Here is a 15,060-nt window from a genome sequence, read left to right on the forward strand (position 1 = left end):
TCATCACCGAGACCCGGATCAGCAGCGGCCAGGGACGGCGACGGCAGGTTCCAGTCCTAGAAAGCGACCAGCCTGATCCTCACCAAGTAGCGCAAGCCGGGCAGCTCCACAAGCACGCCTTCCACGGGATTAGGAATGCGCGGTTCCGGAACGAAGATGATCTTCTCGTCCGGGATGAACTGAGGGTGCAGGCACCAGGCCGAAACGAAGAACTCACGGTCGTCATCGGCCAGCACCCCCCTCGGCCGCATGACCTCGACCTCTGCGCACGACGGGCCGAGGATGGTCTGCGCCGTTTCGGCACTCCGCACGTGTAGGGGCACACGCGTCATCCCAACCAGCACATTGTACCTAAATGAACCTCCGCTGGCCATCGAGGTTCTCCTCCACGGGCGCCAGACCAGAGGAAGCAGAGCTCCCAACGCCGGGGCGGCAAGAACCCGGTCCCTGTCTTCGCGACGTCCGAAGCGCACCACAAAATCTTCCGGATCATGCCGGCTGACAGCCGCGTCGTCCACCATCAAGCCAAACCACTCAAAGAGGTAGCTGCTGACCATGGCGGGTGACACCGCGGGCCTAGTGCCACCCACGGTGGCGACCAGAGCAAGGCTGAGCGCATCCTCGGCTGACATCAACCTCGCGGAGCAAGGAACGACGATGAACCCAGAGCGACGCGGGTGCATCGAGCGGTCCTCCGGAGCCCCCCAGCAGCCGTCGCATGCGTAGCCAACGGAGAGTCCACCGTATCCAGAGGTGGCGGGGTCGGGGGAGCACAGCACCTTGGGACTGACGTCGAGCGTCCTGTGGAAACTGACCGTGCGGAGGCCGTATCATCCGAAGCGGCACGCCGGTGACCAGCTGGTCATCGCGCGGCGACCGGACGACATCCCCAGCTCATGGCGGCGAGCGACGCCGCTTGCCGAGCCCCGGAGGGAGCGGGCAGTCGAAGGATCGGTGGCCCTCGCGACGACAGTTGAAGCATCTCGCCGGGTAGATGCAAACCGCCTTCACATGGTCATTGGCTAAACAATTGAAGCAGAGGCCTTGCAAAGCCGGGGGGACTGGCCGCGACAGCTTCGGTGGCAAACGACGACGCCAGTGACGACGACTGTGAACCTCAAAGAACCCGTCCGCATCCGGCCCGACGAGGGTGTGGGCAGGGTGCGCGGCCGGGGAGGTACGACGACGCAGCGAGTAGGTAGCCGGGACGCGCTGTGGGTGGGAACGCCGCGCAGCAGCCAGGAATCCCTCCACAGCCCGCAGATGACAGCGTCGGCGACGCGCACGCCAGCGCAGGCCCTTGGACTCTGCAGCCGCCTTGCCCTTCCCCGGCGGCGGCGGCGAGGGGGGCTCGGAGTCGGAATAGCTCTCCGAGTCGGTGAATGACACATGCTCCCCAAGGTCAGAACCAAGGACGGAAGCGGAGGGGCTCCCTACGAACGCACCTGGGGACCGCGGCGATGGAAGCTCCCCGTCGGCCTCGTCAGCCCACGACCGACGGGAGGGAGAGCCGTTCTCCATCTCAGCTATTCTCTCTCCATTAGCTTCGATTAGCTGACTCCCTCTTTATGAATCAATGACAAAGCTCTGTCACTACTGTCCGACAGGATTTAAGAACACATTTGTAGAGCGCGTTTCATGGTTTAGACGATTCATGGGACGTAAAGCAAGAAATTTGGATGGGATGCATATTTCGAACATCAAAATTTCAGAGAAGACAAACTGCGCATCTCAAAAAAATAAACAAATAAAATGAGGTTTGAGCTAGGTTATGTTTATTTTCCTATGGAATTGGGGCATACGAATGTGTATAATATCATCAATAGGAAATTGACTACTCCATTCCTATGTTCTACGGCAATTTTGATAGGAATAGCTCTTTTACGGTCACCTGAAAACTGGCACTAGTAAATCTATCCACTATTATTCTTGTAGGCAGCAAAATTTGCAATTGGTATGTCACTGAAACTAACCTTATTGCGGCTGGAGCAAAACCCGGTCGGACGATGCACCCAATTAAATAAAGCCGATGCCCGCCGACCTTTTCTTCAGATGATCAGAAAACAAAATGGTTTACAACTTATTACAAGCCGCAGCCCTCGCGTTATGTTTTGTGTGGCCTTGTGGGTGGCGTGCTGCTCTCGGTAACCACTAACCAGTAGTACAATATTTCACAATGCACGCATGCAATGATCTTTGTTGGGCTCTAGTATGCTTGTGGCCTCCCTCCCGATGAACCGGCTGCGGAGAATCTATGTACTCTTATACACAGTTTGCTTGTACAGCCGGTTTGGTATCCAGTTTTTCTATAGGACCGAAGAATACCTATGTTTTGCCTACGTTGCTTCTCCGTGTGGTAACCTCTATAGCGTCCGGCACTCTGCTAAGAAACGAATCCATCCTAAACGTGGAACACTCATATTAGGTCTTTATTAAGGGGTCGTTTGACCGGGCTCCCGCCTCCAGCTCCCATACTGTAGCACACTGTAGTTGCAGAGCCGGAGCCGGGGGAGCAAAAAAAAAAAATGAGTTTCTCTGGCTCCGGTTGTGTCAGCGAGAGAGAAATGAAGAGAGAGAAAAATGGATTAGATGAACAGTAGTACTACAGTTCAACTCTCTCTCAGACATTTTGATCCTTTCACAAGTTTTCAGATGCGGTTGCCATAACGGAGCCACCCTTGAAACTGGTTTTTCAATGACAGTTGTGGTAATGCAACTGCTACTGAAAACATATTTACAGTGGTTGTTTGCTTAAACAAACCGTCCCTAAAAATCTATTTTCAAGTGTTGTTCTGCTCAAACTAAACCGCCACTATAAATCCTTTTTAAACTTTTGAAATTTCCCGCCATATTTGAAATCACATTTTCCCACCAAATTTCATAGCCTATTGCAATTGATTCAAGATAACTTCATATGTACGAGTGTACTAGTTAATTAATACAAACTTGATTTACAAAGTATTTGTAGGATACTTAATTTACAAACATTAATTCACATCGAGCTTCATGATAACAATGAAATGAGGGGCCTTTCAGTTGAAGCGCGAAGAGCCTCAACTTATGATTTGTCGCATTGTCCAAAGTATTATCATAGAAGCATCCCCTCATAGAGCACCTCCCGCATCAGGAACTTCCATAAATCATTTTGAATTTATTAAATATCATTTTGGTCAACTCCAATGGATGACAGAAATATGTACGATGCTGTATGAAATAGAAAGAAAAAAATAGATTCAAATTAATGAACATATGCATATGATATGATTGGACTGATCAACTCACTTCTTCATGGTTATTGTAGTACCACCCATTGGTTCTAATTAAGCCATTGACATATAAAGTATCCACAGAGCACGCTTCTGGGAGGTTGTCTCGCGCACTGCAAGTCGGTGACATACAAAAAAAACTACAATGAAGTGATTGTTCTATCTAATCAATATGGTCGCTATTTGGGGTAGAAACTGTCGTACCCATGGATGTAGAACGACTTTCATCTTCTTTGTCCTGTCGGCACTCCTCCTTTTCTAATGTAATATTTGTAGGCGTTGTTTAATCGACATCATGGACGAAAGATTCAGTCTCGCTATAACAATAATAGGATGCACAGTTAGTCTTGGAAGTCATAGACTACGATTACTTGCATCTGTAAAACGGTGTTGAACCCTTGGTACGCCTTTTGTTCTTTTCTCAGCGAGTCATAAATCACCATGTTGCCAATTTTCACATTGATGTTTATTAAGATCACTGCATTAGTACAAAAAATGATAATGGTGTCAGTGGACCAACATAAACCAAATTGCATGAAAAATGATAGTGGTTGATCATACTCGAAATAGTATGAGGTGTGTATATATTGGAAGTTCTGATAGGCTAGCATATCATGCGTCGACTTCCTAATTTGCTCTCTGACCTTGCCTGAGGCACCGTTGAATGAAGGATGATCATCCTTCCACTATAGAGGTCTAGTGTGTTGTGCCTCATTAATGGGACAAGGGTCAAGGAACGCGTTCCTCACTGCTAACTTGGCCGAATCCATCCACTCTTTTCTACATGGAAGTATGGCACATGTGTGGTTAAAAGGATAGCACATGCACATATAACCATATGCGAGGATGAGTTTAAGGCTCCAATGCATATAGGCACCACAAGGAAATTTGACTCACGTGGAGGGTGGAATAAGAACTGCATGTCCTCAAAAGATATGGTGAAGTTTGAAAATTCAACACCGATGCTGTATACTCTAGGCTGGGTACAGCACCGACAGTGACTCTAGGCTGAGTTTGGACGCCCACAACTACCACTTTTGCTAGACCCTCATGGGTGCCAATCCTTTGGATTCTATGACAAAATCAGGTAGGATTCCTTGCCATTAACAAATTCAAGGGGGGAATTGGGCATGTCGACACTCATAAACTCTTTAACAAATTCAACGCCCGACATGCCTTGGCTCATACGGGACTAGCCAAAGACAGTTGCAGATGCTTCCTTGGTCTTGTTGGCCTTAATAGTATATGCTTCCTTTGCCTTGGTTGCAGATGCTTCCTCTTTGCCTTTGGTTGCAGATGGTTCATTGGCCTTATTGGTTGCACATGCTTCCTCGTTTCCCTTGGTTGCAGATGCTTTGTTGTTGGCCTTGGTTGTAGATGTGTCATATATTCTTTTTGCCAAGCACCCAAAACATCACCAGTACGCTAGCATCCGGCTTGTTATCCTTCTCAAATGTTCTCATCGTCTTAGGCATCAGTGCTATCTGCAGTGATGCTGCACAAGGATGAACAAGCGATGGCGGCAGAGGGCTACCCGCTTTCACTTGTTGTGTTGCTGCTTCAGGCGGATCCTGATGTGCCTCTTCATTGCCGCATGTGTTACTTGTAGTCCGTGGTGCCTCGAACTCAGGTACTTGCGCTACGATGACCACTAACATCTGTTGTTCAAAATTGTCCATGAGCGGTGGGTCTTCCTCGGCTCCTATCTCCTCTGGGATCGTCGATGCCATCCGTTGATCGTATGTCGATGTCGTCTGCACGCATGCATGTTTCGTCCATGGAGCATATTTTTGTGCTTGTTGCTCTACCTGAGTTAATTCTAGCTGAGAACAAGTTGAAGGTAGCATCGACGGGTTGATTATTAGCACAATATATTTCCTCGTTGCCAAGCTATGAAATTCCCTACAAGGCACACAGTGTCAAGGGACCAGAGCAAGGGCGAAGAGCAAAGAAAAGAATAGAGCAGGGGTGCCTTGCTTGTCGATATTGTGCTTCAAACTTCAAAAAGGCACCTTCGTTCCGTTGATTGGCATGTGCCATGTTCTGTTTTCCTTGCCATTTGGCATAACATTTTGGCCCCCTAGCTAGCTCGCTCTCCCATGGTGGCCATGTTCCGTTAATTTTTATTATGTATGTAGCAAATTAAACTATAAATCTAAAAAGACCCGAACGACTTGATTAATGAAGTGTGATTAATGGATGACAACTTGATTTAGTTTGGTTAATTAGAGGGTCCTTGCAAAATAAGAACGACATATTTTCCAAGGGAAAAGCATCACATCAAGGGATGATACAACACGGGCTGAAGGCTGAAGGGAGTAAGGGACACTATATAAAAAAATCCACATCATAGACGCGTCTTCAGGCACATCACAGACCTGTTTGTAATAACGCGTCTGTAATAAGGGCATTTCACAGACACCAGTGCACAAAGTGAGGGGTAGACGAACGCGAGGGTGAGTCGGAGAGAAAGAAGCGAGGGGTAGACGGAGAGAAAGAAGCGAGCCCATAGTTAACTAGACTTCATTTTTTTTCGGGTCCGAGACAAAAACGCACATACATAAATTGTGTAACGCGTCTGCGGTTACAGATCTGATCATATACAGACGCGTACGCGTCTGTAGTAATGAGTATTATAGACGCGTGCTGACCCCCACCGAGCTTTTGGCCTTGGTCAGCGAAATAGGACACGCGTCTGTAATTAATTATCATAGACGCAGCTGGCGTCACTAGATCGAGCTATCTACTATTTGAGTTTTTTACATAGTGAGACAACAGTGTGAAGGCTGAAGGGACAAGAAGGAAGGGCCACTGGGCCAGTGGCAAAGGAAAGAATAGAGCCGGGATGCCTTGCTTGTCGATATTGTGGTTCAGACAAAGACGAGAGACCTGTTGAGCTTCTCCCATTTCATTCCATTCTCTTCTCCTTCACCACACCTCGCGTCCTATCAAACCTCGCCTCGCTACATGTGCACTGCAGCGAGAGGAGATGGAGACGGCGTACAAGTGCTGCCTCATCTCCAAACCGCGCCGCTTCCACTCTCGGAACACGCCACCGCCGCCTGACGACCCGCCGCCGCCCGAGGACGTTATCTCCCTCTTCTCCCTCCACGCCGGCGGGGCCCCTCACATGGATGAAGATGGCCTCCGCCGCTGCCTCAGCGCCTACCAAGGAGGAGGCGAAGGCGAAGGACTCGACAACGACGTGGAACACCTGCTTGAGAAGATCCGCGGCACCGGCGGCGGCCCACGCATCCCGCGCCAGCAGCTCTTCACCCTAGACGACTTCCACCGCATCCTCTTCTCCCACGACGTCAACCCGCCCATCCAGCACCACCGGCGTGTCCACCACGACATGACGCTGCCTCTCTCCCACTACTTCATCTACTCGGGCCACAACCCCTACTACGCAACGCCGCCGGCGGACCAACGGCGCGGCGGCCGCAGTGACGAACCCATCATCAGGGCGCTCAAGATGGGGGTAAGGGCCATCGAGGTAGCCATGTGGCCCAATTCAAAAGAGGATGACATCAAAATCCACCATGGCTGGTATGGTACTCGATCTCACCTCATCTTACACTACTCTCTCTCTCTCCTGTCTCCTGTGCTTATTACACTGTCTTATACAAAATACGAATTAAATTCTGCGCAGGACACAGAACACCCCGGTTTTACTAACTGAGTGCTTGAAATCCATCAAAGAATACGCCTTTGTTGCATCTCGCTATCCTGTTATCATTACGCTTGAAGACAACCTTCCAACGTCTAAACTCCAGAAAAAAGCCGCCAAGGTGGTCCCTCGATCGATCTCTTTTATTCTCTTTTTTCTTTGTGATAGATGATGATGATGACGATGATGCAATTTCTGTTCCCTAACATATAACGTCTGGAAATCTCGTACGTTAGGTTGTGCTTGATGTATTTGGCGACTTACTGTACTGGCCTGATGTACGTGGTAACGCTGACACTAATAATCCCCTCAAAGAATTCCCTTCACCTGAAGAGCTCAAGGGCCGTGTCCTCCTCTCAATAAAGCCCCCCACCAGTCCTACTATCATTAAAAAGGGAAAAGCAAAGCCCATGGAGGTCGATGAATCAAAGGTTGATGGAACCACTGAACAGGGCGATGCTACGGCATGGGGTGCAGAAGTACCGGATTTTCAGACTGAAACCCAGCCTGCTAAAAAGGTATAGGGCTTAATTATTATAGTTCTGCATTTCTTTCTGCTTGTATATTTCCATGGGAGAATAATATCTTCTCTTCAGCGAGATTTCACTGGCACAATTCTAATAGTGATTTACTCTAGCAGCATGATGGTGATGCCTCAGGGTCAGGGCACCAAAGGCGGCTTCACGACGAGAACGATGATGAAGATCAGAAAGAACAAACAATGCAACCAAATGAATATCCACTGTATCGCCACCTAATTACAATTAGACCAGAAAAGCAAAAAGCAACTGAGAGAGTGCCAACCTTGCCGAGTGAACCGGCGCCTCAAGTTTTGCGTAGGGGCGGACTTAAGACAAATAAAACAACTGAGAGAGTGCCAACCTTGGAGAGTGAACCGGTGCCTCAAGTTTTGCGTAGGGGCGGACTTAAGACAAATAAAACAATTGAGAGAGTGTCAACCTTGGAGAGTGAACCGGCGCCTGAAGTTTTGCGTACGGGCGGACTTAAGACGAATAAAACAATTGAGAGAGTGTCAACCTGGCAGAATGAACTGGATGAAGTTTGGCGTAGGGGCAGACTTAAGACAAATGAAACAACTGAGATATTGCCAACCTTGCAGAGTGAACCGGCGCCTGAAGTTTGGCGTAGGGGCCGACCTAAGTATAAACCAATTAAGAGAGTACCAACCTTACAGAGTGAACCAGCGCCTGAAGTTTGGCGTAGGGGCCGACCTAAGTATAAACCAATTAAGAGAGTACCAACCTTACAGAGTGAACCGGCGCCTAAAGTTTCGCTAAGGGGCAAACCTAAGTATAAACCAATTAAGAGAGTCCCAACATTGCAGAGTGAACCGGTGCCTGAAGTTTTGCGTAGGGGCGGACTTAAGACAAATAAAACAATTGAGAGAGTGTCAACCTTGGAGAATGAACCGGCGCCTGAAGTTTCGCCTAGGGGCGGACCTAAGTATAAACCAATTGAGAGAGTGCCAACCTTGCAGAGTGAACCGGTGCCTGAAGTTTTGCGTAGGGGCGGACTTAAGACGAATAAAACAATTGAGAGAGTGTCAACCATGGAGAATGAACCGGCGCCTGAAGTTTCGCATAGGGGCGGACCTAAATATAAACCAATTGAGAGAGTGCCAACCTTGCAGAGTGAACCGGTGCCTGAAGTTTTGCGTAGGGGCGGACTTAAGACGAATAAAACAATTGAGAGAGTGTCAACCATGGAGAATGAACCGATGCCTGAAGTTTCGCGTAGGGGCGGACCTAAATATAAACCAATTGAGAGAGTGCCAACCTTGCAGAGTGAACCGGTGCCTGAAGTTTTGCGTAGGGGCGGACTTAAGACGAATAAAACAATTGAGAGAGTGTCAACCTTGGAGACTGAACCGGGTCTTCGGGAGCCTAGTCTCATAGCTAACCAGACGAAAGAAATTGAGAAAGTGTCACTTGTTGATGCCTTGCATAGTGAACCGGGTAAAGTTAGGCGTCTCAGTTGGAGTAAGCAACAAACTGAGAAAGCTGCAAAGGATCGTGGCACCGACATTGTGAGGTAAACAATATAATAAGTTCATGGATATGTGCTCTTACCAACGACGTGCTCCTTTATATTTTTAACAGCAGCAATAGAAATAGGGAGATATAATGGTGATACCATCTATTTTAACTGAAAACTAACATTACTGGGTACTCCGTATCCTCTTCCCATTGTTGAAAAGGTCAATCTTATTTTTTTATCCGAATATAGGTTCACACAGAGAAACTTATTGCGGATATACCCAAGTTTCTCCACCGACCGCTACTACCCAAGGCCCACTCGCCTTACTTCATACAACTACAACCCATTTCTTGGCTGGGTGCATGGTGCTCAAATGGTGGCCCTGAATTTGCAGGTATAATTCTGTTTTGCTGAGCTAGTGATCCCAATTCGTTCAAGATGATAAGTTTCTTGCTTATTACAAATTTCCATAGTTAAGATGATAAGTTTGATGATTATTCGCTATGTGCATTCGCATTTACAAAGACTAAATATGAAATGGCATAAATGCACATATTGATTATATTAGGAAGAGGCTACACTAGCAATGTGACAGATGGATTCTGAGATCTCAGATGGGATCTGTTCCGTATGTGGAATTCTTGCAAGGGATAAGCGTACCTCCATCAATACTATCCAAATCAGACCCTCCACTTCTTGATTTGGGTAGCCACCTATTTCAATACTACCTGTTTTTTGTTGTTTGCTCTAGCAACACTACCTAAACTCATCCCCACACAGAATGACATGTGGGTCCCGCTTGTCATCCTCTCCCTCGTGTTGTCTTCTTGGCCAGCTCCGACAACAGGAGGTGCTCCGGCCGCGGCCACCGGCATCGGGGAGGGAGGCTACGGGCGCCGGGGAGGGTCTTCGAGGAGGCGCTGCCATGCCAGGGAGGGTCACTGGGGAGGCGCCGCTGTGCTGGGAGGATCACCGGGAGGCGCCGCCGAGCTGGGAGGGTCGTCGGGAGGGCTGAGCTAGGGAGCCGCTCCCGCATTAGGAGGGCGGCCGTGCCCGCGCCGAGAGGGGCGCCGCTGGGAGCATTGTCAGGGAAGGCTGCTGGGAGTGTCGCCGCTCCAGTGTCAGGGAGGCGCGCCGTTGGGAAGGGCCGCCGGGGAAGCTCCGCTGTGCCTAGGAAGAGTCATGACTCGCACTGAGGGCATGCGTCGGATGTAGTTGCGAGAAGGAAAAGGTAGGGGGAGTGGATTAGGGGGGGGGGGGGCAAAGTAGGGGGTGAAGGGGGGAAAAGTAGGGGCCAACAAAAGTAGGGGCAGTAGATAGGGATGAAAACGGATCAGATACGGATGTATATCACTGATATTACATTCATTTTCATATTTCTGTCCGGATTTGGATTCGAATACGGATAGTGCCAACCATACAGGATAGGATACGATTGGATATCGACATCATAAATATGCGATTTGAGTATTTGGATGCGGATACGGTATCGAATGTTGAATATTCGGACTCGGATACGGATAGATCTGAACCCTTCTAAACGGATTCGGTTTCGAATACGGTCGGAAAATATCTGTACCGTTTTCACTCTAAGTAGTAGAGGGTGTGCTGGAGCATGTTTTTTGATCCCGACTACCCAAATTGAAAGTAGGGGGTCAAGTAGGAGGTGTTCTAGAGATGCTTTAAGGCGAGGATGCATGCAAAGGCTGGGAATGGCCTATATTTGTATATGTCCTTTATTCCAAATTATAAGTTATTTTAGCCGCTTTTCTAGATACATATAATTTTTGTTATGCACCTAGATACTACCCTATGTCTCGACACATAGCAAAAACTATATACCTTGAAAGTGAAAACAATTTATAATTAGAACGGAGGTACTAAAGAAATAGACAAATTGGATGTGCATGATGCTAATATCGTAGTAATTGGCCAACAAAAAAAAATAAGCCTACATGATAATTCTTAAAGCTTAGATATTACCAAATTAATTAATCAAAGAAAATAAATCAAAGTGGCCGTATACATGTTCATAAATTGCTGACCACTACCATCGGGCAAAAAACGAAGCCAAAACACTATTTTTATTACACTAGATATATGCCCGTGTGTTACACCAAGTCCTAAATTTTGTCAGAACCTACAGAGTTTTGATCACTTTTGTAAAATATATGCCCGTGCTTTGCACTGGGGTGACGAAAATTTTTGCCCACAACTATGGACAGGCTTGATCATTTTGAGAAAATAACTGCTGTTCACTTTAGTTAATATTGTAGTCATTTAAAAAATAAATTATTTATACTGGCAGTGGTTTAAGAAAACTGTCAGTCTAAAATATATCTAATAACAGATTATTTTTTTTTACAAAGAAACTCGCGAAATAATACTGCATCATGCCCTCATGCGAAATTACTTTGGAAATACGAAGTACTTCATACATCGGTTCAGGAAGTCAAGATGCCTTTTTGTTGTTCGCACTGATATATGGTTTTTCGATCGATTTCTCATACCGATAGTGCCTTCGTACACCTACATGCTAGAAAAGTATCGGTCTCATGCTGAGAGAGCTCGTGATCATCGCATTGGCCACGCATGAAGTGGAGGTGGGGCCAGGGCAGCGCGATCGTCGCACGCGCGAAGTGGAGGCCGATGGGGTCGGGCCGGGGCGATTACCGCTCACGAAGCGGACCCAGGCGGGGCGATCGTCCCACACAGATGATAACCATCCATAAGATAAGATAGAGATATTAAATTGGTGAGCCCAGCCCGTACGTGCTTTCTGGATTTATAAATAATGTGACGATGCCGCCGATAGTCCCTGAAGCAAACTCGGCAGAAGTTTGCTCCAACGCAGACTCTATATACACTAGGTGTACTCATGTAAGCCGTTTCGCGGTTTCGGACTTCTGGCATGGAGGTGTGCGGACTTTGGACTTTTGGTGATAGTATACGGATTAGGTATCACTAGGTAGATGGTTACTTTAGAGTCCTTTTAGGTGTAGATAGAGAAGAGAAGAGATTAATGTTCTGGAAAATATACCTATTTGGCTTATCATACGGTAATACTTTTTCTAACAAAAGTATTGTTTTTGAACTATCATTATGTGTAAAAAAAATCAATAGTGACAGGCATCACAGTACAAGAGCCCTGGCCTTCGATCCGGGTTCAAAACTCCCCATCATGCTCGGATGCTGAACTGGTTACACTAGGTGGTTCAAAAACCAAGAGTGGAGTGATCTTTGCTCCTGTTCTTTTTTTCACCAACCATAGGGAAACTACTAGCTTCACTGCCGGTTGATGTACGTTACCAACCAAGAGTGAAACCCTTTCAACCCTAAGGGTCTGTGGAATCCCTCTCTAGTTCAAACAGATGCATGCATAATTTTCCAAAGGTCATAATTTTAGAAAACTATGTAATTGTTTGATCGAACTAGAGAGGGCTGGGAAGACCTATAAATATAGTCACCAATTTGCACTCCTAGAGCATATAGTTCATTCACATAGACGCATTGATCGCTTTCAAATGTGCATCATACAAATAAAAGTTCATATCACATACATAATCGTGTAGAAGTTGAGGATAGTTTCGCACCACATTATTACATACACACAAAGTAGTTGAATCATCACTTACACCCCAACTCGTCACATGAGACAGGCTCCATGGTTAAAATATAGAGTAAAATTCACCGGCGCTCCTCAAAGTTCTCTTGAGGTGTTATCTAGGTCCTCAAAGTCTCAAAATACATTTTTGACTGTCTGAAGTTGTAACGGGTCGCATCCAAGTCTAAACGGTCGTTTACCTGACCTGCTATCCTACATGGCATGGATCTGACAGATGGGACCTACATGTCAGTAGCAAGGCTTCACCTTAGAAAAATCATATCTTTTTCATATGACCTCGGATGAAGATGATTTTATTTGAAAATTGTATCTTTCGGTGAGATCTTCAAATTCCCAGTTTTGAGTTTTTATTTGAAATTGTTAAGATGCTAAAAAAATATAAAGTTTCAGCAGCATATTAATCACATATCATGACTTGTCGTCTTAGAAAAATCATATCTTTCTTGTATGGTCTCGTATAAAGATACTTTGTATATGAAAATTTTGTAGCTCTCGATGAGATCTACAAATTTCTAGTTTTGAATTTTGTCATTTGGGTGAGGTCAGCAACATACTAATTTTGATTACTCCAATTTAAATAACTAGAAATTATGTTCACAAAAAAACTAGAAATTAGTCAAAATCTTAATAACTAAATAACTAATTTTTTTGAGCATCTTAATGGAATTTTTGTCATTTTGATGAAATAGTAAAATTTACTTATTTAGTTAAAAAGTAACAGCCGCATCGGCTGCAGCTGATTATTTTGTATACGAGTTACTGTTGCTGTGTGAGTGAGTGCTGCAGCCACAGCGGCTGCAATAGCCAGCACAAACGAACGTCCGGGCCACTGCACCTTTTCTGTCGCATGCTCTTTTGGCTGGTGGTACGGTTTCACTTTTAACGACAACCTTATTTATTTCAGGAATATGGAAGAGCCCTTTGGCTAATGCATGGCTTTTACAGAGCCAATGGTGGCTGTGGCTACGTGAGGAAACCAAACTTCCTAATGAAATACCCTTATTTTCATGTAGTGTATATATTTTCTGGCCTTCTCGTCTATCACACACTCACACACACGCATGCACACGCACATATGGCCGTTTGGCTGGTCGTACGGCTTTTCACTTGTAACGACAATCTTATTTGTTTCATTCAGGAATATGGAAGAGACCTTTCGCTAATACATGGATTTCGCAGAGCCGGTAAACCAGGCTTGGTAATGCAAACAGAGCCGGCAGAAGTTTTTGATCCAAGGGAACGCCAACCTGTGAAGAAAACCTTGAAGGTCGGCTGCTGGTATTTAATTTGGACTGTAATCGTCTATCCATTGTAAAACTAAGAGACTAATAACGGAACGCTGATTAATTTTCAGGTCAAAGTATACATGGGTGATGGTTGGCTGATGGACTTGAAGCACGCACATATGTTTATTCCCGATATGTGGACGTCGGTATGTAGATTTTATTTTCAGATTCTCCAAAATAAAGTAGGTCTATTGTGTTACTCCTTCGGTTTCATCAAATCATAAGACGACGTTTTGGCTTTTCTAGATATATTTTTTTAATATTATATATTTTAGATACAGTGTATATTTAAGTACAGAGCAAAAACTATGTATATATTAAAAAAGCTAAAATGTCTTATAATTCGGAATATGTGCGTGTGCATGCCAAGGCTCAAATAAGAAACCAATAATTTCTAATTTGTGAGCTACCCAGAGGCAAAATAAAAGGTCCCATTAACGATTGTTCATTTTTATCTTAAAAGACCCGTAAACTGAACCTAAGTATCGGATCAAGAAATAAACTTGCTTGGATATAGAAATTTAGCCAGCCTCTTCTCCATCCATCCACTGGTTGGTAGCAGGTTGGGATCGCCGGAGTTCCAGCGGACACTACGGCGATGAAGAACACCAAGGCCTCGGAGAATACCTGGGTTCCGGTGTGGGAGGATGAATTCAGCTTCCCTCTAACGGTTCCAGAGATCGCGTTGCTCCGGGTGGAGGTGCACCAGTACGACTTGTCCGAGAAAGACATCTTCGGCGGGCAGACCGTGCTGCCGGTGTGGGAGCTGCGGCAGGGCATCCGAGCGGTGGCGCTCTTCGACCGCCAGGGGAACAGGCTCGACAACGTCAAGCTCCTGATGCGCTTCGTGTTTGTTTGAGAAATGGTGTGTGCTGTGCACTACTGTAACATGCTGTTGGAGTGTTGGGATGGATCGATCCTTGTAGACCACTCATTGCATTGGTGCCTATTGGACGTAGGGCCAAGATGGTGTACATATATATGCTGCGTAAGACTTCTAGAGATTCCTTTGTATCGACTCGTTGGACTGGATTCTCTGTATTACATTGTTAATATAGCCCCCCTCAACTATATCATCTTTCTGAAACGAACATCCATAACCCATGGCGGATTTTACCTGCAAATTGCAATCGATACAAGATGCAATAGTTCGCAACAAAGAACTGCTTCTCTAACCACTGAACCAGGCACGGAGCCAGCGGTGGGGCTAGGGGG

The 15,060-nt window shown here is 46.3% G+C and overlaps 1 protein-coding gene across 1 annotated transcript; it reads left to right on the top strand.

Moving 5' to 3' along the window:
* Nucleotides 1-6,187: 6,187 nt before the first annotated feature.
* Nucleotides 6,188-14,767, top strand: LOC136481243 (phosphoinositide phospholipase C 2-like). The gene is made up of 10 exons (XM_066478599.1): nucleotides 6,188-6,815; nucleotides 6,919-7,057; nucleotides 7,173-7,454; nucleotides 7,577-7,732; nucleotides 8,801-8,988; nucleotides 9,184-9,328; nucleotides 13,464-13,568; nucleotides 13,698-13,826; nucleotides 13,914-13,991; nucleotides 14,408-14,767. Exons 1-10 carry the CDS (start codon nucleotides 6,256-6,258, stop codon nucleotides 14,702-14,704), a joined length of 2,079 nt encoding a protein of 692 aa, XP_066334696.1. The 5' UTR covers nucleotides 6,188-6,255; the 3' UTR covers nucleotides 14,705-14,767.
* The last annotated feature ends 293 nt before the right edge of the window (nucleotides 14,768-15,060 follow it).

Source organism: Miscanthus floridulus, chromosome 9, assembly GCF_019320115.1.
Source record: "Miscanthus floridulus cultivar M001 chromosome 9, ASM1932011v1, whole genome shotgun sequence".
NCBI lineage: Eukaryota > Viridiplantae > Streptophyta > Magnoliopsida > Poales > Poaceae > Miscanthus > Miscanthus floridulus.